Source organism: Motacilla alba, chromosome 9 (assembly GCF_015832195.1).
Source record: "Motacilla alba alba isolate MOTALB_02 chromosome 9, Motacilla_alba_V1.0_pri, whole genome shotgun sequence".
Taxonomy (NCBI): Eukaryota; Metazoa; Chordata; class Aves; order Passeriformes; family Motacillidae; genus Motacilla; species Motacilla alba.
Window position 1 is genome coordinate 2,430,513 of NC_052024.1, and position 26,787 is coordinate 2,457,299.

General features: G+C 42.5%; 1 protein-coding gene across 2 annotated transcripts in view; it reads left to right on the top strand.

Moving 5' to 3' along the window:
- The first annotated feature begins 6,666 nt into the window (after positions 1-6,666).
- Positions 6,667-26,787, top strand: part of AMER3 (APC membrane recruitment protein 3) — a 41,650-nt gene continuing 21,529 nt past the window's right edge. Inside the window, exons 1-3 of one of the 2 annotated variants that reach the window (XM_038146009.1) lie at positions 6,667-6,794; positions 13,808-16,858; positions 18,986-26,626. In XM_038146009.1, the coding sequence (XP_038001937.1) occupies positions 13,829-16,840 (3,012 nt within the window). In that variant the 5' untranslated portion in view covers positions 6,667-6,794; positions 13,808-13,828 and the 3' untranslated portion in view covers positions 16,841-16,858; positions 18,986-26,626. Of the gene's footprint in view, positions 6,795-13,807; positions 16,859-18,985; positions 26,627-26,787 lie in introns of those variants that run through there. The other variant, XM_038146008.1, reaches the window with a different exon arrangement.

The following is a 26,787-nucleotide window of genomic DNA, read 5'->3' on the forward strand; positions in this document are numbered from 1 at the left end:
CTCAAAAATGGCTTCTGAAACATGTAAGAGGTTAATATGCTTGAGTCCTGCCTAGGCCTATCAGCTGGCTCAGAAACATTAATAACGCCTCTGTGAAAAAATCAAGCCACTGTGAGAGATTGTTTTGTTGCAGTGATGGCAGCAGCCAGAACCATGGAAGGATAAACCCAAAGAATAGTTCTCAGCAAATCATCCCTCCCTAAATAGCCTGCCAGCTACAAGACACATAAATTGTCATATTTTAAAACCTGCTGGTAATTAGTGTAACTACAAACCAAGTGATGACATTGGCATTGTCAATACTCGGGATCCATTAATGGAGCATTTCATCAGATGCTGAGTCCTTTCAGTTTTACTGCTTTCTTTACTGTTACTGCAAGAATATATTAATGGTCATATTTCACTAGCATAAGAGCCTTGCTTGTAATGCCATACTCCACCACAGACAACATTTGATGATTTTGAGGAATACAGTCAGAGGTTTCACCTTCCAGCTGTGATGGCAGCTCAGGCAGCAGCAGGCAGAAAACTTTTGGAGTTGGCCACTACCACCCAGGATGTGGAAGGCAGGAGAACAAGAGCAACCACCACTGCCAACATTATCTCTAGGTCTGCTAGCAAACTGCATTTAAAATTGTCTGTTTTATTCTCTTCTAAGATTTACAACTTGCCACTTCAAAATGAAATCTGGCCTTGACATTGCTACTAAGAACATAAATCAAGCACATAGATTTATTTCCAAAATGTGTGTTCCACTGAGTAAATCAAGCAGAAGCATTGCCAACCACATTGTTACCAACTGCACTGCTGGCAATTTCAAAGGCTTTATCTCTCATCCATCTTCCAAATGTTCTTTTGTTTGCCTGCATTTAAATACTGCCTGGCAGTCCAGTGGGATTTTACAGACAGCATAGGGCTACTTCTCACAGTTCACAAACTGGCTGTAGTGCTCCTTTTCCTCGAGGACCAACCAACTGCACTCAGCTAAGATGTTTCTTCCCTCAGAATAGGACTTGTGATTTGGTTCCTGGCCTCCATACCAGCTATGAGGACTCCTTTACAAGACCCTGTGAAAGGTATATCTTCTGCAGTGTGAGCAAGCCAGCTTCTGTGCAACACATGATGATTTTTTTCACTGGGAAATGAAATAAAAGCATACAAGCAGTGAAAGGGAGCAGTGAAAGGGAGCAGTGAAAGGGAGCAGTGAAAGGGAGCAGCAGCCTGTCCTGCTCACAGCTCAGTGTGCCACTGTCCCTGCATTTAGACCTGAGCCTGCCGTGCTATTGCATTCACCCTCACTAACTTCATCTGACTACTCACTTCTCTCTTATTTAAGCAGTTTTGCTTCTAGGCCTCCTTTGATCCCAACTGTGTTGTTTGAAAGGCTGTCCTATGAGAGCTGCTGGGAGAGTTGCTGCCTCACTGATGGACTGTATCTATTATTTGAAGCTGTGTATCTATGGCTACTTACACCAATATCTCTCTTTTTTCAGCTTTCTGACTGAGTCTAACAAAGTCTTCAGAGCATTTGATGTATTCAGGCAGAGAGCAATATAAAATTAAGCAGGGAAACCAAGTCACACAAAACAGTAATAAAATATTTCCTATAACCTTCCCTCAAGGCATCTCAACAGCATCTTCCTCAGCAGAGCTGAGAAAATTTTGCTTGTAGGTTGCACTGGGATGGTTGTGGAATAGCACATTTCACCCTTCTCATGCTTTCTGCTGAATACCTATTTTGCCTTTCAGACAGCAGTGCCTGTTAATGCAGTTCAATAAACTGGAGGTATTCTTGCCTCATCTGCACCGATGTCTATGACACACAGGCATATCTGGAAGGAAAAAGTTTCTGAAAACATGCCTAGTATTTAACATTTCTGTAGTCAGGTTCCTGAGGTTTCTTGTCCCTCCCAGTTGCTGTCTCTGGTCTCTAGAGCCTTGGAGTTTTTCATGATTTGGTGAAACAATTCTTTTGACATAGTTCTTCATTGCGTATAATGCAGATAATTTTTTCCACATTGATTTTATAGACAAATATTTATTACTCAAGAGCTTTTTGTTTAAAGCAGAAAGTATAAGGGCAGTCATGACTCCAACACAAGCAGCTGGAGAAATGTCTTCAATACTTTCTTTTTTTTCCCCAAAAGCCCTTTAAGTTCTTTGGGGCAACAAGCAGTTTACAATCAGTCAGTCACAGTCCCCAGAATAGCAATAATGAGTCTGTGATCAGAACCATTCTGGAGGCACTGGGCACTCCTTCCTGCCTCTGATGGCATCATTACTGGTGCTGGGAGACAGCACAGCCGAGCTTTTTAATACCATAATTTGCTCTTGTGACCCTACCTGCTGCACCTCATCATCCCCTTGGCTGCAAATATGGAAGCATCAGTGCCTGACAGGGAAGACAAGCAGGAGATGTTGAGGCTGAGTTTTCCCTTGCAGAAATCTGTGGATAAGAATCTTTTCGTTTCCTTTGCTAAGTACTGATGTTATTAACAGCAATTCATGATTCTAAAATTTGCAGCATACACTAGCTCACCAAGCAACTGAGAAGAGAGTGGCAATTAACTTAATGAAAGCCCTGGGAAGCAGTCAGATAAATAGCAAGGATTGCTCCCTTCAACCTAGGGCAGGATCCTGCTAGCAATCTGGACAGAAAAAGCTCCATATCCCATTACCAATTCTCTTCAACATGCAAACCCAAGAAATACTGATAAGAGTCCATGAATAATTAAGTTTAACCTGATGTTAGCAGAAACTGGATTGGGGATGTTAGACTCTTCATTAGTTCAGTGGCAGGAAATAGCCTGGATCAAATTCAGTCTGTAAGCAATTCCTTGGAAACAAATAGAGCTAGTTCAGCAAACACTTTAGTTCTGAGTCTCAGGGTTAAAGAATCTGCTACTTTCTTCCATGGCAGAAAATGAAAAAAAATTATAGATTGCTTTTTATGAGCTGCTTGTGCTAATAGTTGTCTTTAATCACTGGATGCAAACTTTTCCTACCCACCATGAGGAGACTCAGGCTTCCATGTTCTGAGAGGCTGGGCCTGCTTCATCTAAAAACTCCCTCCCTGTGTTTCCATACTGCCCCTCATGAGGATTTTCTTTCTCCTTTCCCCAAGGATCCCTACCACCCTACTCTTCCCTCAGCAGAGACTGTGCATTCCTTAGTCCTCTTCCCTCAAGGACCCTCTTCCCACTCGCCATGCCAAGGGCTGTGTGCATCTGCTAAACAGATGGCAGCTGTGCCACGGGCCATTTACAGGTTTTTGATTTCCCTTCCCTTTTACGCCCACTGATGCCCTGAACAATTCTGGACAGACTGAATGAATCAGAATTAATCAGAGAGGACCATTAGGTTCTCCAATTGCCAGCATTTTGAGCCAAGTTGATCAACAGCCGTGGTGAAATAGCCTGAAATGAAGTGATAGCAGAAAAGGATAGTTGAGGGAACTGCAAGTTGAAGACTATTTAGGAAGTAAAAAAGCTCTACTGTAATGCATTAGGGCTACCATGGCTGAGCTGCTATTCAGCATCCTGTGCATTTACCAGTGCATGCAGTGACACCATGATTTAGGTCCATGCAGGTTATGGCCATGGATAGCTGTGGCCATGGATGGCTGATGGATTTAAGCTACTTCCCCTGAGGAAGGGAAATAAAAGGCTCTAAAGCTGGAAATTTCTGTCCAAAGTAAACATCTTAAAACCTGGAGATCTCTTATCACAGAAAATGCTTTACATGAATCTCCAAGAACAGTTTTGGGTATCTCATCCAGGTCTAGAGTGATCCCCTCTAACTTCTCCAGCACAGGAACAACAGCTGCCATTTGTTAGAAATGGGGACACACCACGAGAGCTTTCCCAGGTCCTGAGGAGCAGCAACAGAGACTGTTCTAGAGACTGCATGTGTGGAAACTACCTGAAACAGTGTTGGAGGTAAGAGCTTCTCCCTGCCCAGATTATTTTCTCCAAATCCTTTTTTTATTGTGCTTGGTTTGAACATAAAGGCAGCTTTAAATGTAATTTTAAGTGCTCTCTGTTGCTTACATCCTTCTTCACATGGCATACTTGGATATATCTTTTATGATGCCTTCACCTTTAATACCTACACTTCAGAGTTGAGAAACTCAGCTCAGAAATTGTATGTATGAATAAATTTCAAATAAAAAAGCTAAGCTCCTAGTTTTGCTCAGACAATACCAATGCCAGCCTGGAATGAGCACCAGAATCATTAAGTCTGGAAAAGATCTGTAAGACCATCCAGACGAAGTGATAACCCAGCACCACCACAATGCTCATGGCTAAACTGTATCCCCAAGTGCCACATCTGCATGCTTTTTGAACACTCCAGGGATGGCGACTCCACCACTTCCCTGGGCAGCCTGTTCCTGTGCTTGACAACCCTTTTGATGAAGAAATTTTTCCTAATAGCTAATCTGAACCCTGCCCTGGCACAACTTGAGGCCATGTCCTCCTGTCCTCTCTCATCCTCTTAACATATGAGCAGGGGCCAACCCCCACCTGGCTGTAGCCTCCTCTCAGGGAGTTGTAGAGAGTGAGAAGATCCCCCTGAGCCCCCTTTTCTCCAGCTTAAACACCCCCAGCTCCCTCAGCTGCTCCTCATGAGACTTGTGCTCCAGCCCCTTCCCCAGCTCCATTCCCCTCTCTGGACACACACCAGCCTCTCACCATTTTTCTTGAGGTGAGGGGCCCAAAACCAGTACTTGAGGTGTGGCCTCACCAGTGCCCAGCCCAGGGGGAGGGTCACTGCCCTGGTCCTGCTGGCCACACTAGTGCTGATAAAAGCCAGGATTCCACTGGCCTTCTTGGCCACCTGGGCAGAGCTGACAGCTGCGACCTCTGATTGATTCTCATGTCTCTGTCAGCACTTCTAAGAAGCCTTGATGTTACTTGGAGCAAAGAAGGACTTCAGCATTTTATAGGCCTCCTCTTTCCAAAACAAAGGGGAGGCTCTCAAAAGCAACATCACTGCAGAACAATGAGGTACCACCTGAAAATTTGGTGGCTTCATATACCACTCATGAAGAAAGGCTTCCTCCTGTATTAAAATAAATATCTCATGCAGAATAAAACCCATCAAATCTATTTCTAATTAATGTGTTTCTTCTCATGATGGTTCTTAATCTACTTGCCAGAACTACTAGGACTCATCCACAGCCTGTTCTTTCCTCCCACCAGTCTCTTGGTGAAGTCACACAAAGGCTTTCTACATGTTGCAGGTTGAATTTAACCCAGGATTTTCCCCCAAGGTGTAATTTTCCAGTCTCTACCATCAGGAACACCTGAGTGGCTTACTGCCTGACATTCAGAGAAGGAACACTCTGTTTTGCAGGCTTTGAAGTTAACAGGCTGATTTTCCAGCTTTAGAAGCTCAGACAGCACAAAAGTTCAAGCTCTTTTCCTCCTGTCTCCAAGATTCAGCAAAAGCACACAATGAAAAGGAAGATGAGAACAGGTAGCAGGTTAAGGCTTTTGTTTCCTTTCTGCTGTAATGTGGGGACAGAGGAGATTAGCTCTCTGACTGATGCACCTGCTCCAGTTGCGAGGGAGTGCTCATATTCAGCTCATGCAGAGCTGGAGATTTTCTAAATGCCTCCAGGGACTGGGCTTGTCTGTCTCAGCCATCCAAGAGCTGCCTGTTTGCTGCCTTAGAGCAGCTGTGAAGTAGCCCCTGCATCAGGAGGGCAGCTTCCCTGCAGCTACACCAGTCTTCAACAACTGCTGCGTTATCCTGAGTGCAGCTCTAAACTCACAGCAGCACTACTGAAGTGGATTAAGCCACTGCTTCACGGCATCCACTCTGGCTTTTAAGAGGCTCCTATCATGGCCCCAGCAAAGGTGTTTCAGCAAGCAGGAAGCCTGGAGAGGCTGAAGTAAAGGACTTAGGTAGGAATCAATGGACAATCAAGATACGATTAGATTGGGAGCCCTTCAAGTGGAGAGGGCTGGGGGAAGGATGCCAGCTTTACACTTGTGTGAAATTAGAGCCCTGGTGTTTGTGATGGTAATAAACTCATGTATATAACAAAGAATGATGTTGTAATGTCAGATGTTGCCTTTGCTGCACACTGAAGCAGAAGTTAGACTGAAAGGAGAATTTAGCAAATGATTTTTGCTGAAGGCATAATGAGGTTAACACCAGGCACTCCAGCCTTGGGCAGCTGATATAGTCACTCTTTCCCCTCACACCACTTTGCTTCCACACGAAATCTCTTCTAACTTCAGCTTTTACTCAGGCTCTACAAAGGGTGGCATATTCCAATAGCCTGTATACACTGCCAGTGAAGCATCACACTAACCAAAACAGATTCAGATCACTTTTCCTGAATCCTAGTCTGAAACAAAATCAACATGTGAGAAATGAAATTAATTTGAATGTATTCCTCCCTATTTAATAAGCAGTCATATAGAGAGGAACCAAAATGCTGGCTCAGAAACTCCCAGGCTTACCTCCTTGCTTTTATTCCTAAAGCAAAGGAGGCATTTCCATGGCATCAAGCAGATGGCTTAAATAAGCATCTTTCCTATATCAAGCTCCATGTGGAAGCTTAGAATCTGTGTAAGGTACGAAAAAGCTACAAGCTGGAGGAATGAGGGGGTGGGGATGAAGGAAGAAGGAGGAGGAAAAGACAGGGGGTGGAGAGTAACACTGGAGAGCAGCAGTGGTCCAGCCCCTCAGAATCTGAAAAGCATCACAGGAGCCTCTGGATAAAGAGCAGCTTCAGGAGCAAGGCAAGGAGACAGAGGATTTCTGCTCAGTGATAAAACATGGTGAGTAGGATTTTTGTGATCTGCCTTATTTGCTCTGGTGCAATGGCATTTCTTTTGCTCTGACACTGAGTGAGTATTATTTTGGGATGACTGCTTGTTTTCAAAGCATTGCTTTTTACTTCTTTTTCCATACATCTGGCAAGTCTGTGCCTGCATTTATAAAAATGCACATCCTATCTCCTTTTAAAGCAATAAATTACCGAGGACAGCCAAAGCTGTCAGTGTTAACACTTTGCTGTCTGGTACCAACAGGCTGCTGGTCAGGGCAAGAAAAAAATAGCCCTGTTTCCTTCTCAGGTATGCAGTGGAAATTTCTGCTCTGCTGTCTTCTCTTAGCAGTTCAGTGATGATTTGAAAGCTCCCTGCGCAGGAGTTAAAGCTGCCCTTTTACATGATGTAATTGGAACATTTCAAGCCAGTTACGTTCCTTTCAGCCTCAGGTATAGAAGAAAACAGAGTGAGGGGTGCAGAGATTTTGTCAGAGAAGGAGCCTCCTTTTGTCATGGGCTCAGCCTCCTTCTGCCCTGCCACACACCCCATGCGTGGTTGGGGGATGCTGTGGGTGCCCCAGGTGGGGCTGGGGGATGCTGTGGGTGCCCCAGATGGGGCTGGGGGATGCTGTGGGTGTTCCACATGGGGCTGGGGGATGCTGTGGGTGCCCCAGTTGGGGTTGGGGGATGCTGTGGGTGTCCCACATGGGGCTGGGGGATGCTGTGGGTGTCCCACATGGGGCTGGGGGAAGCACTGGGTGCCCTACCTGGGGCTGAGGGATGCTGTGGGTGCTGCTGTGCCCCCAGGGATCCCTCCTGTCAGCATGCAGCAGGACAGTGTGCTGGGAGTAGAAACGTGGTTAATTTTACTATGAAAAATCCTGAGCTCCACAAAACAGTTGTCAGGGCTTAAAGGAAGGTTCAGACTTCCCTATAGCACATTGCTAATAAGATTAAGCATTTAACTGCACATCTTTCTAGTATTCTGCTGGGGAGTGTAAGATTTTACTTTGTGTGTTCAGTGGGATGATGGTTGAATTAAAAACACACCAATGTGCTTTTTGCTGGTTCTTCATGAGAAAGCCATTGCCTGACCTAAATGTATATGCAAATAATTAGGCATCCTGGGTTGCCCAAGAGAGACAAATGATTAAGGGGAATGATAACACGCAGCAACTAAGGATGATGAGAGGAGTACTCCTAAGGAGAGGCATGATCTCAATGCAGGTTTGTGTGTCACACAGGCGCCTTTAAAAATAAACATTCTGCTGTTTCCTGAATCACGACTGTCCCTGATTACATCCTCCATGCTTTCCACCCTGTTTTTTTCTGCTTTCTAATGGAGATGAGATGGTAGCAGGGTAATCAGTTTAAGGGAAAAGATGAGCTCTGCTTTAAAATCCTCTTTGCTTTTTACCAGAAGAACTGTTATGTTTATTTGCTCACTAGAAGCAGTGTTACAATAACTGCAGTGAGAATATCACTACCCTCTGGCAAGGAAGCCGTATTCTGCTTTGCAATTAAAAATCAAATTAACAGAATGGAATATATGTTCATGATTATTAGTAAGTATTCCCGTTATTAACTTTCATCTTCTCAGATAGAGAGTTAACATTTTTGCCTGGAAATAAACAGTCTTATTCCAAAAATCTCCCCCCTGCCACACACTTTACTGGGAGCACCAGCTGTTCCTTATGCACTGCTAATTGATTAGATACTAATGATTAAAATTAGTGTTGTTCACTGACTTTAAAAGTAGCTTTGGCTTTCACCACCTCATGCTTGCTTGTTTTTTGCATTTTAGGACTCCAACTGGTGATCAGTAAAAATCCTCCTGAGGTAAAGAATCGGGAGAGCCTCCCAGATTGCTTTGTTCTTTACCCCTTTTCCATTAGACGATTTATCAAGAAATATTAAAAAAAATTCATCTTAAAATGCATGGATTTGAATCTTAATGCATGTCCATATACCCAAACCAGAGAGATGCTTTCAGAAAATTTAATTATGCTACAATTTCTGATGGAAAAGCAGGGTAACATTTTCAAAGGTACCTCTGATACTCAGCATCTTATGTCTGATTGATATGAAGCCACTTGTGGAAAAGGGATTTTGGACTCACTCCAAACTTGTATCCAAAACCACAAAAGCAGTACAAAGAGAGGTTTTTCCTTATTTTTGCATTAAAAATCTTGAAAGACTATTCAGTGTTTATAAACTTTTTCATTTAATAATAGGAAAATGCTTGGAGGGTGGTGAAATTCAGGTGCCAAGTGACATGCAGAACTCTGCTTAGCAAGAGACAGCAAGGCACGATCTCCACAACCTGCCAATTGTAAGACTGATATAAATGTAAAGAAAGAACACTCCTATCTTCCCTTCAAAACCACTATATTCTGAATTTTGCCTATTTCTATCTCCAATAGAGATGATTATATATAAATTACACATCAAACAAGTAAGCAAGAAAGGTCCAAGCTGGATCGCTGATAAGATTTTGAAATAAATTAATCTCAATTAAATTTTTTCCTACTTGAGCAAAATTATATTTGAGCCAAACTTGCCAAAGCTGGAGACTTTAAATTCCCTCCTTGTAATACTGTTATTTCTATCCATGCAACCTCGCTGAAACAGTTACTTCTACTTTCCCAGTAGGATGGTATTCCTAGAATTACATGCAAGACGACTGATGTTTTACCTGTTATTTGAAGATAGCATAAACAAACCTTTCTACTGAGTTATAAGCTAGAAAGATGCAGCAACTTTGGCCCAGCCAAAAACCCAGAGCAAGGCTCTCTCACATTTCCCCACGAAGGAAACTCGTAGATGGCTGGCAGAAAGTGCTGGGGCCATGGGCAGAGGCAAATGGGACCCTTCTCTTTGACTGACATGGCAGAGGCAATACCTGCAGAGTCTGAATCCTGCCTCCACCCTTTTCCTAATGAATGTCTGCCTCCATTGCACTCCTCTTTGGCCCTTGTATGTTGGCCTGGACTTAGGGGGGATTTAGGCCATCTGAATATGGCTCTAATTAACCAGAACAGTTACCTAACTCAGTCTTGCTCAGGTCCTCATAACCCAGATCCAGAAGAAATTGCTTTGATTGTCCTAAAATCAAGTCTCCTCAGCCCACAGGAATGTGTTCATCTTTCCATTCTAAAACTTTAATTTACTTTTAGATGAATCACAGATACAGTAAAACCTCCTGGTTTTAAGAAAAGGCTGTGACACACCCTGCCCAGATGGTATATGTTTGAGCATGTGCATTTTATGGGCAATATTATCCAAATATAAAGGAAAACCTTACTCTCATTATAGTATCAGCCTCAAATCCAGGTCTAATTGCCTGCTTAGACACCTGTGAAATCCTAAAAATGAACAGCTGGTCTGATCAAGCCAGAAAAAAAGTACTGTTTACTGTGGGTGGGAAGCCTCAATGCTGCTGCTGCACCCTATCTTGTTGTAAAAGACAACTAAACTGTAGCCCAGTGTAAGATTTGAGGGTGTCCTCTATTTAAACACATTCCATAGGCAATTTTGTAGATAGTAAAAAACCATTTTTTATTATGAAGAAAACATTGAGACTCTCAGTACACTGACTGCTAGTTTCCACTGGTTTCTGTTCTTTACAGTGACTTTTAATTGCAAGTTGTATTTCCTTTGCAAAGATGGAAATCAGACCCTCATATATCTTTTATCCCCGAGGAAGAAGTGATATCCTGCAAGTCCAAGAGAAGAATAATTGAAAAGGAACAGAGACAGGCACTGGTGTAGCTGAGTGCATGGGTCAAGAAATCCCAGAAAAATGTACTATGTTTTAAATGCCTGTAATAATTTTTCATAGAATTTTGATTTAGCCTTACATAACCACTGGAGGGTAACTTTCCCTTACAGCACTTTCATCTGTTTCTGACTTCACTGGTACAGGTTCTGGGGTTAGAGATAGAACTTGTGTCCCTGCAGAAACAAAACAAAACAAAACAAAAAAAAAAAAAAAAAAAAAAAAAAAAAAAAAAAAAAAAAAGGTATAAATGTATAATTCATTCCAATGAGAGGGGCTAAAAGTATTAATAGATATAGAAAGAGAGAAAGAGAGAATCATCACATAAATATTTCTGGTCTATTTTTGGAAAGAAGTTCACTGATAGTTTACATTACATGAGTATGAAGAAGAACTCATAGTATGGGAAGTTACAAAACAGCATCTAAGATGAATGTTTTGAAACGTCTGCAGACTCTGGTAGTGTATCCTGAGGAGCCCTCAAAGAGTTGACTGGGGAGGTCCTCCCTTTCTTTCTTCATTTGGAAGAACATTTTAATGGGGAAGTTTCACAAAGATATAACAGTCTTAGAAGAAGCAGGATGACACAATGAACTAGATACTAAGTCTGGCACGAATCCTAAGGGAGTATTAGAAATAGAATACATGGGAATAAATAGTAACATTAAATAATTAGAGCACAAATTTGGTGATTTTATATATATATATATATATATAGATAGATAGATAGATAGATAGATAGTAGATTAAAAAAAAAAACAAACCACAAATGAAACCAATAAACCAAACCACAAAATCCTCGCGAACACTTTTTTTTCCTCATCAGAAGAAACTGAAAAGGCAGCATCAGCTACCATCAGTGCATCTTACATTATTATACTACAGATATTCTCAGTAAATATGTTACTTGGGCCATTTTGGCTTTCAAGATAAAACTGTTCATATATAATATTAAAAAAAAAAAAGACAGGAGAACAAGCCTTGAAGTATCTAGACCTGGTTATCAAACTGGTCATCCATTGTGTTTCTTATCAAGGAGATACAATTCAGATCAAACATTACTTTATTCCAAAGATTATCCACTGTCATCCTAAATTCTTAGCTTTAGTACATTTCATACTTGACAGTAAACAAATCCATCCCTAAAAGCCTTTTTAATGCATCTGCAGAAAAGTTCCCAAGTATGCAATATCTTACAAAAGTGACCTTTGCCTAATACTCAGAATGGGCAGAAACAGCTGCAGGACTTCAAAGAGTCCTACATCACATTGTTGTAAGGCTGGCACTTGCCAATGTCACAGACCTCTGAGGAGCTTCTTGGCAGCATCAGGGACACAGGGACACAGTACCTATTTCTGCACTTGCAAAGGACTGAGGTGTCAGACACTCTGTTTCTGGGATATTAATAACTGGGCTTGCATCAGTTTTTTCTGATTGTTTCCACAACCCTGCTGGAGTTCTGCATGCTGAATTGCTTGTCGATGACACCTTGCTTTTCAGAAGAGGAGTGCAATTGTGTCCCAGTGACCTATTTCTAAATATGCAAAACAAGTTTCCCGCAGCATCAGTGAACTCCAGATACCTGACAGGCTAGTAAAATATTTACTGGCTTTCACTAAGACTGTTCTGTAACACTCACATGGAGTGCCAAGTGCAGATGAATGTGCCAACATCTCAATCACACTGATAGACGCCCATCTATCACTGCCCACCATGTTTCCACCATGTGTCCAATATTCACACTTTGGCCTTATGTTCTCTGCCTTTTGTCACCGACCTACATTTATTTGTAAATATTGCTAGTCACCTGCTAGTTTGCAGCTTCTAGAAGAAAAGGGCTGTCACTGATCTGCCTGCTGGAGAAGTGTTCTCAAATACACACTCCTGCGTCTTGTGAGGTGATGGTCACAGGGAGGCTGTTCCAGCAAGGCCTGGCAACTGGAAAGCTTCTGGAGCTCCAGACAGCTGTTATAGTTCAAAATAGCCTGAAGACTGCTTTAAGTTCTATTTTAGGAGTACAAAGCCTAGGCTCGGTGCTGAATTTAAGATCTGTTCAGTGTCTCCAATTGTTTAGTTATGTCTAACCAATTCAAAACAAGATAAATCGTTAAATGAGGTTTCCTTCAGGACAGATCCAAGCATGTTCTTTCAAGAGCAGGACTTGGAGTTATTGTGCTGTTTCCCACCAAGTAAAAATCTGGTTGGTCCAACAGCTTTTAGGTAGTGTTGCTTCATCCCTGACCTACCTTTATGGAAATCCATTGACTTACTCAATATTCAAGTTGATGCATTACAGGAAGGGATCAGATCTTTCCACAAAAGAACTGCCAGAAAACTGACAGTGACATGGCTAAAATAATTAATGAATAATTAGATTTATGAAAATATAAAACAGGTTCAATAATAAATTATGTAGGCAGAGCCTGGAACTGGCATTGATACCAGATACTAGGTACTAGAGTATTTTTAGAAATAGCTAATCAATGCACAGTGCAGACTCAATATGGCAATGCCTCTGTGTGCTACACTGGTCTTTGTGAATTGGGGATGACACTTTTGTCGTGACTGACAATGATTTTCAATGTGGCATTTTTGATTTTTCACAATAAACGTAACAGTGTAGAAAATTATATATTATGCTCAGAGGGAAGCAAAATCAGCAATTGAGTCTCTGCATGCTTCCAGGGTAGTACCAAGGTTTATGGATTTTCTATTCACAGATAAGGATTATTTTAATATAAAGTGAGCATTGTGTGTCAAAAGTTTGATTCGTTTTCTCAGGAAATTTCCCAACTTAAGATTTTTGTCCTCTTCTAAGGTACAGATCTATGAACTGCTGCCTACCTGGTACACACATTTGCGTGTTGAACTTTCTCAGGCATTGCTTTTTGTTGATGCCTCTTCTACCTTCAGAACAGGACCTTTACCTTGTTAAAAGCTATCCTGAAGTCATAATCCTCAATGCAAATCTGTTTATTTCTAACAGACAAAATGTTCTGTGAGCCTCAACTACCAAACCATAATGTGCACTGTTTTCTCCATGTTAAATCTTCCAGCCAACTCACCTTTAGTTTCACTCAAACTCTTTCTCATGCAGTGCCATGACTTGATGGAGATGTCTGATGGCAAAGAAGCTCAATTTTATAATGGTTACTAACCCTTCCTTTGTTTTCCAGTAGCTTACAAAATTTACAAGTGCTACCCACCACCCTTACAATAGTTGTGTTCTGCTGTTTTCTTTACAGAAACAGATGTGAGGAAGCGGTATGGAGCTCAAGAGAGGAAAGACCTTCATAAAATCCAGCATGCAACATGAGAAAGTGCCACCAGTGCATGCAGCTCCTACCAACAAAGATGAGATGGGCAAAGACAAAAAGGCAGCTCTGGAGGGAAACCAAAGTGTGGCCGAAGTCCAGCTGGCATGTTTGGCCACACACAAGAACTACAGATTTTCTACCAGAGCAGCAAGGAGTGGAGCTGGTGGACACAATCTGGAAAAATCATCTGGCTCCTCCTACAAGCTTGTAAGGAAGAGTAAAACCCATGACTGCGTTGCTGAGGCAGACAAAACAGAGAACTGCAGCCCCAGCAGCAGGGCTTGCGAGGAGGGTTTTGTTGGAAAGAGCAAGGGCCGGCTTGTCAATAGCATCAGCTTTTCAGGGATGTCCAGCTCCAGCAGTAAGAAGGAGTGTGTGGTCAGCCCCAGCCAGTCTGCATGCAGCAGTCAGATGATTGATTACAGGAACTTTGTGCCACAGATGCCTTTTGTACCAGCTGTCGCAAAAACCATTCCCAGGAAGAGGATTTCCCTCAAGAGATCTAAGAAGGGGCTCAGAGATATATTTCATATAAGAAGAAATAAACCAGACAGCCTCTCATTTCTGGTGGAGAAGGACAAGAATCTGTCCTCTCCAGGCTGCAAGAGTGAGTTGTCTGGACGTCTTGCAAAGTATCTTTTCAAAACTGGAGAAACTTGTGCAGCTGATTGCTTGTCACAGGACTGCTCAGACAGTGAACTGCAGTCTGACTCCTCCTATGACTACTGTAATGCCCTGTGTGAAGATGTTGCCTCCCTGAAGAGCTTTGACTCCCTCACTGGCTGTGGGGAAATCTTTGCTGATGAGAGCTCTGCTCACCTGGAGGTGGAGAACAGCAAAGAACTTTTGTTAAGGCGAAGCAAGCACAAAGACAGCCCTGGCATGGGCTCCTTCCAAGGTGGGGTGGAGCAGCTGGCCTCTCCTGGCCAGAATGAGACAGTGGAATTTGCCAAGTTTTGGGACAACATCAACAAATCAGTAAGGCTGCATCAGAGTGCTCTGTTTGAAAAGAAGTTACTGAAGACACCTGGTTCTGACACAGAAAAGGACAGAAGTCAGGCTGCTGTACTGGTCACAGACCCCCAAGTGTCACCTGATAAAGAAGGTTACAATTCCAAAGCCAGCTCCACAGAAACAGAAACACCGAAAAGTGAAAACCAAGAATCCACATCCACAAGTGATGAAGGCTACTATGATTCCTTCTCTCCTGGACAAGATGATGAACTGAAGGAAGCTCAGACCCCTGGTGTCCCAGGTAGATTTCCAAGAGACAGCTACAGTGGAGATGCCCTTTATGAGCTCTTCTATGACCCAAATGAAGTCAAAGTAAACCCTATCCTTGATGATGACTTGTGTGCCTCTGAAAGCGTTTCAGAGCAAGCCATTGAAATACCTTTGTCCATTTACAGCTTTCATGTTGGAGCTGAGGAGAACATGGCTTCCCAACCAACTCTAGACATCATTAGCCAGGGTTTTTTCCACAGCACGTGGAAAGGCAAAGAATGTTTGCTAAAGCTCTGTGATACTGAGCTTTCACTGACCATGGGGATAATAAACTGGCTACGAAAACACTCGGGACTCATCTCCTCCACTGACTCTCTTCAGAGTCCTCAATCACAGCCAGAAAAATCTAGTGATTCATTGGTCCTGCCTAGTCACAGTCCAGAGCAGAAACGGAGCACAGAAGCTCAGCAGGAGACACCAGGCAAGGGTGAATCTAATACATTTAACCTATGTGTGCCTTTGGAGGAAAGCAAACACGCAGCCCAGGCCTCTTCAGTAAATATTGCTGGAAGAGACCACAGCCTGGACTCCTGCCTGAACACATCTGATCTGGATTTCCAAGGAAGAGAAGGGAGTCACCATAAAGACTTACCTACAGTGCCTGGGACTGTGGAAACCACCAGATCATCAAGTTATGCACCAAAATCACAGGCTAACAGAGACAATCTGGAGATAGCTTCAACTGAGAATGAGAAGGTACCAATTTTCCAGGGATGTGAGACATCCAGAGATAAAAACTTACTGCCAGAAAAGCTGAACAGAGAGAGTGGCTCCCAGAGGTCTGAAAATCCTTCATTAGATGATAATCATGAAGTAGAATCATGTTACTCCTACAAGACTGCTGCGACCTCACTCCGAGATCCCCTTGAGAGGGAAGACAGAAATAAACCAATGTATCACTCCCTCTCTATTTCCTGTGACAAACCACTGCAGCCTCTAACCCTCAGTCACTTCCAGAGCTACATGAGCCCCACACCAACAGAGAGCAGCACTAACATAGTGCAGCTCTTAGAGCACTGTGTAACACAGGTGGCATCATTAAAAATCAGCTATGAAAACAAGCACCTGGAAGACAAATACATTGGGAATGAAATGAATAACATCATTCATAAGATGTCTCAGTACAAAAACAAATTATTGTTGCACAATGAATGCAGCTGCCTTGCTCAAATTCCAGAATATCCCAGTATTCCTCGTACAAACCAATACAACTATGACACAAGTTTCCAATCTAGCAGTCTTTATCATTTGAAGCAAAATGGGGAGCAAATTTGCTCTGAAGATCCGAAAAGTAGAGCAAAAATCCTAGATGAGGTTACTCAAAGCAAGATCAATTTTGAATATGCCCAGCTGAATAATCAAGCACTCTCCTATTTAAAGGACTTTGGTCTCAGTCCAAGTGACTCTGGCCCTGAGACATCTCTTAGTAGACCAACATTTTTACCTCTCTTTAACTCTGTCTGCCCAGACATAGCTGGTACCTTCTCACAGGGCTCACACAGCACAGCTGTCTGTCTGTCTGACCCACTGCAGCCTGAGGAGGCCAAGCAGTGCAGCCCAGAGTCCTGGAACTGTGCAGAGAGCCCCTGCCATGGCCTGGCTGCAGGGACTGCTCTGTCCCCTCTCCTAGAGGCAGTGGCCCGGGATACAGCTGTGACAGCCAGGAATCACCAGTGACACACCTGCATGGAGAAGGTGAGTGCTTAGGGGAAGGGTGAAATTACATGTGAAACAATTCAATCTGTTCCCTTTTCCCAGAGGGACACTTAACAGAGAGGAGGCCGAGGGATTCAGGGTCTGTCATTTATGCAGGGGGTCACACCAGAAATCCAGGGATCTGCAGTGTGAAATCACAGCGCTGACGTGCCCTGTCCTGCAGGTGCACATGTGTGGTGTGCTGTCAAGCACAAAGGAAAGGCCACAGTGGTGTGCTGGTGCTCCTAAGTGCACGAAAAGGATGCACTTCTCCTTCTTCCAAACATGAAGTGTTTCTTCAGAAGGTGCAGTTTGTCTCTGGTCAAACTGTGCCATGGCAAGCAAGAGCTGAAGCCAAGGCATTCTCCATATGCAGGTCTTGACAGGCTTCTCAAGAGATGGACTACAGGGTCTGTGCTGCACCTCAAGCATTTGAAAATCCTTCAGCCACACTCACATAGCCTAGGGAGAGCCAGAATCTGCCCTGTAAGAAGGGTAAGAAACACCTTTGCAGCAAATCAGAAACAGCTGATGGAGCATGCAGCAATTGTGCTGGTTCAGGTTTGCCTGTCACACGAGGCTTTAGGCCAGAGCAGGCACTGTTTGTATAGAGTTCTGACTCTGTGCCAGCTGAGAAATCCTCTGGCCTCCAGCTGCTGAGAGGAATTTGTTGTAGAAGTATGAAACTTGGGTAAATTCTCTGTCATGTTCCCTGCCAAATCGGACAGTTTGGCTGGACTCTGCCCAGCCTTGGCCTCTGAGAAGGCCCCTTTGGAGGTGGTGGAAGACAAAGAGGAGGACAGAGCATTCTCAGGACAGAGGATTAAGGAACAGCTCACGATTGAACAGAAGGATACAGGGAACACAACATTTCTTTGGCTCTTGATGCTCACAGCAGTGTGACTGCTTTCTGGACATCTCTAAAGGCTTCCCAAGCAGCACAAACAAAAAAGGGCAGTGTTTCTGTCTGTGTGAGGCAAGAATACCCTTCCATTTTCAAGTCTGGGTAGATTCAGCCACCCTCATTTCTATTTATGCCACTGTGAAAATGACCTTGCCCACTAACGAATCTCCCATTGCAGACAGGGATATTTTTCAGGGGTCTGCATGAAGCTAAGGGCCAGAGACTGTCAGTCTTCCATACCCTTAACAAACACATTGTGTAATTGCAATGTGTTCATCAGTAAATTAGGTCTTTCTCAAATGAATGAAGTGGTCTTGGGGTTTTTTTTCCATTTCTGTTGTAAACAATGCTGCATTTGTGGTGGTTCTGCACATTAGCAGCTCATCTTCTTGTGTCACTAGAATTTTTAGCAGAACTTGCTGTCCAAGGACACACCATAGTCCTTAGAACTACTCATCTCTTTTAGATATTTCTGAAATTATAAACTGTGTACAGATGAGGCAAGGTTTTTGCTTACAGCTAGTATATGTATAGAACCAAGACTAGGCACAGCTGCTTGGGGTTAGGAGAAGAGATTAATGTATACATTGGCCTGATATTTTTATTTTGCTGTGGATATTAATCCACAGACTACTGCTAGGATTATCACTGCCTTTGCAAGCTAGGAATTGAAAGGAGTTCTAATTTTGAGGAGTGGAATGATAGAAACAGAGAAGGGAGCTGTGTGACTGTCAGGAGTGGTGACAGACTTTACACTGAGCAAGACATAACACAAGTAGACATTACTGGACCTGGGGCACATTCTTTGCATTGTATCAAGTGGCAGCTGCTGTGTGCCACCACGTGCCAGCACTGATAATACCTGCCATGGCAGGAATGTGACCAGGTCACGTTTTCACCTGAGTCCCAGAGGAAAAACAATTCAAGCTTTTTTTCCAAGAGGGAACTTCTGATTTTTGATAAAGGTTTCTCAAACAGTAAAACAAATGAAATTTTAGAATATGGATTGGATTTCTATATCCATAAAGTGATTTTGAGGACTGGGCTCAGTTTATGGAATCATTTAACAGCAAAGTTGCTGTTTGTTACAATTTTTTACAGCAAAAGTATTTAGACAATAGTTAAAATGTCATTTAAAAGAACTGGCTGTGGGGACAGATACAAACACTGGTGTGTGACTGAGTTTTCCTCCCCGATATTTTCTTGCCTGCCCACATAAACAGATGGCCTACAGGTTTGCCGGAAATGTTAAATCTTTGTGAAGATGACTCAGGAGCTTTGCCTCAGTCATGGGGGTGGTAGAGCAGGAGAGGCAGTGTACAAACACGGTGTTACCTCTGAATCCATGGAGACAGACAGCCCTGAGAAACACTCCTACGCTGGACATGACTGTGCAAACTGCGAGAGCTCAGACACAAAGACTGCTCTAAAATGCCACACCTAGGAGCTGGGAGACAAGTGACAGATCCAGAGGTGGCTCCTGCTTTGTCCCTCAGAACAAATGCAGCCCCTGATCCTGCCATGGACTCCCAGGTCTGACCTGAAGGAGGTGGGAAGAAGGTCCCCTTTCTTGCCATTTGTCGCAGGGCAGAGGAAAAGCCCTTATCAAAGGCCATTAAAATCTCCGGGTTTTGTCAGCCCATCTCAACATCTCCCAGGACCTACAGCAACAAACAAGCCAAATCTCTCTGCTCCAAAAGGTGTTCAGGATTCCCCTGGGCCATGCCTGGTCTCTTGGATTTTGCTACCCTGACAAGCACAGACACAGGACTGTGATGAAGAATGGTACAAGAAAAGTCAGTCACAGTTCCTCCTCCATTTCCCCCTTCCCCGGCCTTTTAGAGAAAAATCTGCAAATGCCTTGCATCTGAGCTCACCAGGAACTCCAGGCTTCTACACATGGGAATATGGAAGGCTTATGTAGAAAGAGAGAATTACAGATAAATAATGCAATGAAAAGTATAATTTTCATTCTTCATTATCTAAAGATTAGGACTTAAAAGTGAACACAGTCCAACCCTTGAATACAGAGAGGATTCCTAGATCTGTACATTCATGGATCGTAGAAAACAAGCTGCAGAAATTTGTGATTTTCAACCACATGTTTTTCATCAGGAAACTTCATTTTCAGAAAGGAAGCATAGTCCTCAAGCAGTGCATTGGGAGGTCTTTTCCTGACTCTTAAAACCCCTGGAACTGACCAAACAGACAACACTGGATGTCATAGTAATTGGACACATGTAGAACAAAACGCTCTCTGCAAACAGCAGCATTTCAGAGCCATTTCTACCACTTAATGGGGTTTGAGCTGCATCTTCCATTAACTGGTAGATGTGACAGAGCAACAAAACCTCTTGTGCCCCCAACAATATGTACTCACTTCATTCAAATGCTGAACTGCCACATTATGCACCAGTTGAAGATTTTGGATGTGTTTCAGTGATAGCCCTGAAAGGAGTGCATTACAATAAGCTTGCCCTCAGGTCAGAAAAAAATACATAACTGTCAATCAAACAGGGATTGCTGTAATAGATGGGGCAGATGTAGATAAAATAAGACAGTATTGCCAATGTGATTGCTTTTATCAAGGAACTGAGATTCAGAAGCAGATAAAATACAACCTAGGCACTGCAAAGTGACAGAGGAATGTGTATCTCATCAACTGAAGGGCTACTTATGGTCTAGGCAATTCCTGTAATGCTTTTTATTCCTTCCTGGTTCGGCTTCACTCCCTCTCTCTTAAATAAGGTTGTATTTCTCTCAGGAAGATAATTCCTCTATCTGATAGGCATGGAAAAGGCAGACGGCAATATTTGGATTTGGTAAAAAGGAAAAGCAGAATGAAGTCTCATCTGTGTGTAGGCAGTTTTCTGCTCAAGTAGGGTATTATTTCTCAAAATGGTCAGAGAGATACCTTAACAGGTGAAAAAAATAAAGGCAGAACCTCTGTGCACACAGCAGGAAAAGTGTATGGTAGCTTTTGAAGTCTGGTCTAAGAAATCCTCCTATTTCCATGCTCCCTCCATGGCATAGTAAAGAGATGGTCTCTCAAGCTGCACATGATGAAATGTAACAAGAATACAGCACAGAGACAGCCAGCCAGCACATTTTCTGCACTGGAAATGCCTCTGGCTCTGAAATACACACCTGTATAAAGTCAGTTACCCAGAGCACGTTGCAGTGGATATTGAAATCTCATCTGACAGCCCACCAGCCACGCACACACACACTCCCGATCAGACAAATGCATCACAAGGTACAAACGTACTGTTTGTCACACGTGGTACCACAGAAGCAAAGAGCAGGGAGACAGAGGTGACAGGTTACTGCCTCTGCTAATACATTTGAATCTTAGTCCCCATGTGCCCAGATACTTGGGCTAAATGCTAAATTAAACAATTTTCTCCTTCATTAAATGCTGTTGCTTCTGGACTTGGCTCTGTCTCACTGCACTGTCTTCATGGTACTTTGTCATCAATGCTCATTCTACCCAAAATTAGAATTCTGTCAGGGGGAAGAAATGTTCTTGCCAGTGTACTTGCTAGAGAAGGGTTTTTCCACAGTTATCAGCACGGATAATCTCTTAAATGCCAGATGCACTATAATGTGTTTCATTTTAAAACTGAAGAAATTGATTTGCTGCTTTACCCGCTATTGCAGCAGGATGGTTTCCATGGATACAGCCTTATAGGACTCTATCTTCTCCCTGTTGACAACAGTACAGAAAGCTAATTCTCATCTTCACTGCACCAGCATGAATTTGAAGCTAGGGCAATGATTCCCAGATTTAACCCTGAGAGCAGAAGTTGGCTCCCAGTCTCCTTTAACCTTGAATTTGAGATTTCCAAGGGGATAGCAATGGAGGGAAAAAAGAAAAAGAACAGCAGCATGGTCTGAGAGACAGGACATATGAAACACACAATGTCTCTGTATGAGAAATGGGGAGAAGTCAAGGCACAATGCAAACACACTAACTGCTCATTCAGAGGCTTAGTGTCTTGTCTGACATTGAAGTGCAAAAATATAAGTCAGATTTGGGCTACAGGAGTTTGGCTATAGAATTATGGAATACTGCCCTTTTTGTTTAAATGAATCAATTGCTACCATTCTGAGGAAAACCTGCTTCACTTCAGGTCAGGAAGGCATGAGTGGAAAGAAAGGGAAAGTGAGAGCCTTGTATCCAGAGCAGGCTGCTTCTTTCACACAGGAGAGAATCTGGCCCCCTCTGGAATACAGTCATGGAGAAACACAATGCAAAGGAGATCCTCACCTTGAGAATGGGCTGTAGGAGTCTGATGGCATTTATACTCACAAGCCAGCCAGTAAAAAAAGAGTAGGATGAAGAGCCTGGAAACCTCAGCTTTTTGGCTCTCAAGTGTAAAATATTTCGCTCCATTTCCTCCATCAGAAAATTCAGAGGGGCAGAAACAGAGGCCTCCAGAAAACTCTGCATTCTACCTCTGCCAATGGGTTGCAGAATGTGTTTGGAAAAGGAGTGTCAGAAACAGGGCAAATGGAGAATTTAGAAACCTGAAATAATCAATCTCCTATCTTCTGGCAACCAGCACTGTCTGGGCTAGACCTTGGCTCCTTCTGGGTGTCTGGGTTTAATGCTCCCTTCCCCAAATGCCCTTAAGCATAGCAATTTCAAAGCCTTCTAATTTCTGTTATGAACCTTTCATAGATTAATGTCTTTAAGGCACCTCTTGCAATCTTGTGTCTTTTGTGCCATTCTTATCAATTTTGCTTTGCGAAACTTAAAAAATATTCCTTTTGAATTTTCTCCTTTTCTGACACCTATTTGTTTCTAAATCAGGCGCTGTCCCTTTTGTGGTCTAGCAACACTGGGGAGATTACAGACTTTTTGTGATTCAGGGCAGAGGCCATGCCTCAGTACTTAAGTCTGGGGTCTCTGTGAATGTAGACACAGTTCAGAGAGAAGGAAATCACAGAATTCCCCAGCATCAATAGGTTTTCCGTATTTTTCTAAAAAAAAACCCCCAAAAACCAAAAAAACCCCACCAAACAAACTCAACCCAAAAATAACAACAAGAAAACCCAAAACCTCAAACCCAAACAGATAATTTTAAATCTGACTAAATTAAGAGCAAAAAAATTGATCATCCAGTGAAAAGCATAAAAGACCATTGTCATGAGCACTGGAGCACTGGAGCCTGCACTGTTTTAAAGAAATGCCCAAAATGAACACAGTTCTCCATCAGATCTTGTGGAAGGCTCTCCTGTTTTAAGCAAACTCTCCTACTTCAGTCAGTTCTTCCAGGAATACTGGACTGTATACATCTGGTGTGGCAAGTTTCTTCTGTCACTCAAATCATGGGGATTGCATCTCTTTTACATTTGAAGGTGAGGAAGATATTAACAGTTTTTGGACAGAATAGAGCTCAGGAGAAAGACACACAAAGAAGTGCTGTATATTGGGGTTTTCCTGTGGACTAAGGCAATATTCTGAGCTTCTCTCTATATGCATGTGGCAGAACTGCTCAGGGAAAGCTTAAAAGATCTTGTGGCACTTAATAATAGTGTCAGTCAGGGGTGACAACTGCACAAATGACACCAAGATGCTAGAGCCAGCAATTTCTCTCTTCCCACAATCAGCTATCCTCCTCCTTGGGGTGATTATATTGTCCAAGGGGAAACTGTCAGTCTGCAGGTCAAGATACAGGAAAGACTACTGGAGAACCATAAAAAGGAAGGTCCTCTTTGTCCTATGGAGAACACGGAAGGGGTTTTTCTCCATCTCCTCTTCACTAGTCTTCTCCAACTGCGATACTTTCCTTTCCAAATCGATTTCTTTCCTTCCGTGACAACTTCAATCCATTTCCTATCCTTCCATGACAACTTTCCATTTACTTTGCTCTAGACAGGCTCAACTCTTCCCTATCACATGCTTTCAATTCCTTCTGCCCCCTCTTGGAGATTGAACCTACTTCAAAACTCTTTCTTTTCCCATATGTTTGTGAAGCTGACACTTCCTGGCAGCTCATTACCCCTACCAGACAATTCTCCCACCTTGAAGAGCCTGGAAACCCCTCTTCAGGAAAATCCTGCAAAGGCCAGCCAAGCTCTGCTTAACCCCCCAGAACTTGGGTTCTGGGCTTTGCTCACACTGCACAGGTGCAGTCACTGAAGGATGTGGGAGGATCACAACCTATGACCAGGCAGGATTAAGGAATTTTCACACCCTCCAACCCCTTTGTTATGTTTCTCCACCTCACAGCCACCAGAGGGGAAAAAATCAAGTCAAGGTGGCTTTGGGTCTGTGATACACAGCCAGGGAGCTGCAGAGAAATCAATGGCAGGAGAAATTTTATCTGACTTCAGTCAGAGGGAGAGGGACCCTGACTTGCAGTAGGAGACATGAGGCACAAGACTGCATCAGAAATTTTCACAGCTCCAGCTTTTCAAAGAGATTCTATCCTCTGCTTTTAGCTGCACTTTTAGGAAAAATCTGATTGGGTGTTAGCCTTAATTAACCCTAGTGCAGTTGCATTTCTGAAATAAGGGAAGGTTGTATTTTACTCGAGCATCAAATGGGGCTTCTTAGCAGCAGAAAAAAACACTGAGGAAAAGGAGCAGCTCTCCCATCTGTGTACTTTAAATAGAGGATGCTGCAATTTATGGCTCTTGGAGAAATAAAAGCTCCATTTCCTTCCTTAGCCATTCTGCCTTCTCTTGAACATACAGACAAGTAGGGTTTCACTCTGAAAAAGCACTAAATAGACTGTTGCTATAGCAACCAACTCCCTGAAACCCATTTATAATTAAGATAGGGGTCTAACCACCCAAAAAATACATCCTGCAAAACCCCAAGGTTTGTTGCTTCCCAAATAACCAACGGTGTGTTTTTACAGTGAGTCCATCTGATCAGGGCAAGGTTGGTTAGGTGGGATTGCAAGAGTGATTATTTCTTTGGAAGTGGTTTGCTACTGAGATAGCAAAAGGATGCCAGGAAACAGCATGGTTGCAATGCAAGGCGCTTTTTTTGGCTAGATTTCTTAAAGCTTCAATCAATAATAAGATAGTACTTGAATCATCTCAGCTCTCAAAAGTACTCTCAACTATAATCTGTAAAGTTTTGAATAATACTTACAAATTTAAAAATGCCCTCAGCTTTTTTTTTTCCAAAATTCAAAAGCTGTTTTACATTAAAATCATGCACTATAACTAATTAATAATTTTTCTGCTAGAAAAAGGAATATCAGTTTTCCCATTAGTGTTTATTAAAGGTGATGAGAGTTAAACTGTATGATTGAATGCAATCCTTGAAACATAAATTAAGAATGGATGAGGTTATTTTAAAAATAACATTTGTTGCTGAGGGTTGTATAATGTGAATGATAGAAACATGAAAGTTTTATGAGATTTTATAGATATAAATATATGAACAGACAATTAAAAGGAAGATTTCTCTCTGTTGCTCCATTGACCTCTGAACTTCACCTTTTTTATTGTTAAAGATAAATAAACTGTACTCACCAGTCTCTCTAGGAACTGTAATGCCCTTGACCCACAGTGATTCAATGAAATAGCCCTCCACCCATGCAAACATAAAATGCTGGGGCAGCTTACTGTTTCTAAAGAAAGACTAGTGTATCTTGCATGTTGCAAACTTACTCAATTAAAGGGCCATTAGGTATTAAATATTAAAAAATAATCCAACTACAAAGCAGGCTTTGAAAAGAAGTCCAGAGCCCAGGCAACTTTCATTTAACTGAAATGAAATGAAATAAAGTCTAAATATTGAATGTTGATACTTTACTCCCATTTTCCTACTTTTTGTTTGTTTTCTTGAAAAACTGTCTTTCTCTCTCTCTGTTTCCTCAATTATTTAATCAGCCATGGATTAAAATTTTATAGTCCAGTACTAGCTTCAGAACCATGAACTGGCAAACCACGGCTCTGCAGTGTACTTTCAAAAATTCTGGATTTCATGGTCAGAAAAGAAAGGTTCCACTTCTCTAATCCCCTTCCAATAAAAGATTCTGCTTTCTAGCTGGATTCTACCCCTTATCAGTCACCACTGTCTGCCACACCACCATTCCCATCCTGCTGCTCCTCTTTGTGCCTTAACTGTGTTTTAGGGAAGCTGTATTTTTGTAAGGCCAAATCCTGTATCTCATTTTTAGTGTAACAACCAGTAAACACAATTAGCAATTTTTATTGGTTGAAACTGATAGGATATTGCTCTCAATTCCTGTGCGATTTTGTCAGAAATCAATTTCACTTATTGCCATCACATACATGCTCATGTGAGCCCCATTGTGTTCTATTTCCCAGATCAGCAGGGTGGCATTCTTCCCTGCACTGAAATGTGACCTGTGTCAGGAGGTGTGCTGTCTCCCTTGATTTGATAAAGAGAAAATGAAAAAATCTGTAACTGCATTAACTATTATTGGATACTACTATTGCCTTAATCCTGAGTAGCAAAGTGACCTCAGATGTGTTTTGGATTCTCTACAGACAGACAATTGAACTCCCAAGTTCTCCACACCGGCAAAACACCAAACAACCCCCAAAAAATAACAAACAAACAAACCCTACAACCCTAAAAACAACGCACATCCCAGTTTCTCCATTTCTTTATCTAATGCTATACCTTACAGTCTATCAAAAGGAATGGAAAATGAGGCAACTCGAATGAATGTACATAAATCATCTGGCTGCACATAGACTATAATTACAATTTTTCATCTAGGAAACACAAAAATCTTTATGCTGAAAGTCAATAGCGAATAATAAATCATTTCATTTACCCATTTGATACATTTCATGCCTTGGAGATAAATACTTGTAAGGTATAACCAGACTCCTGTGGAATTGCACTGTAAAAGTAGCTACTTTTAAAAAGTAGTTACTTTTCTAAAAGTGTCTAATGCCCCTAGAACAGGCTTGGGGATTAAGGGCAGGAGAGAACCAGAACAGCACAGCTGGGTTTCTCTTCACCTGTGCTGAGCACCAGGCAAGCCAGCAGAGAGTAATCAGCAAAGGGAGGACACAGTCCCTG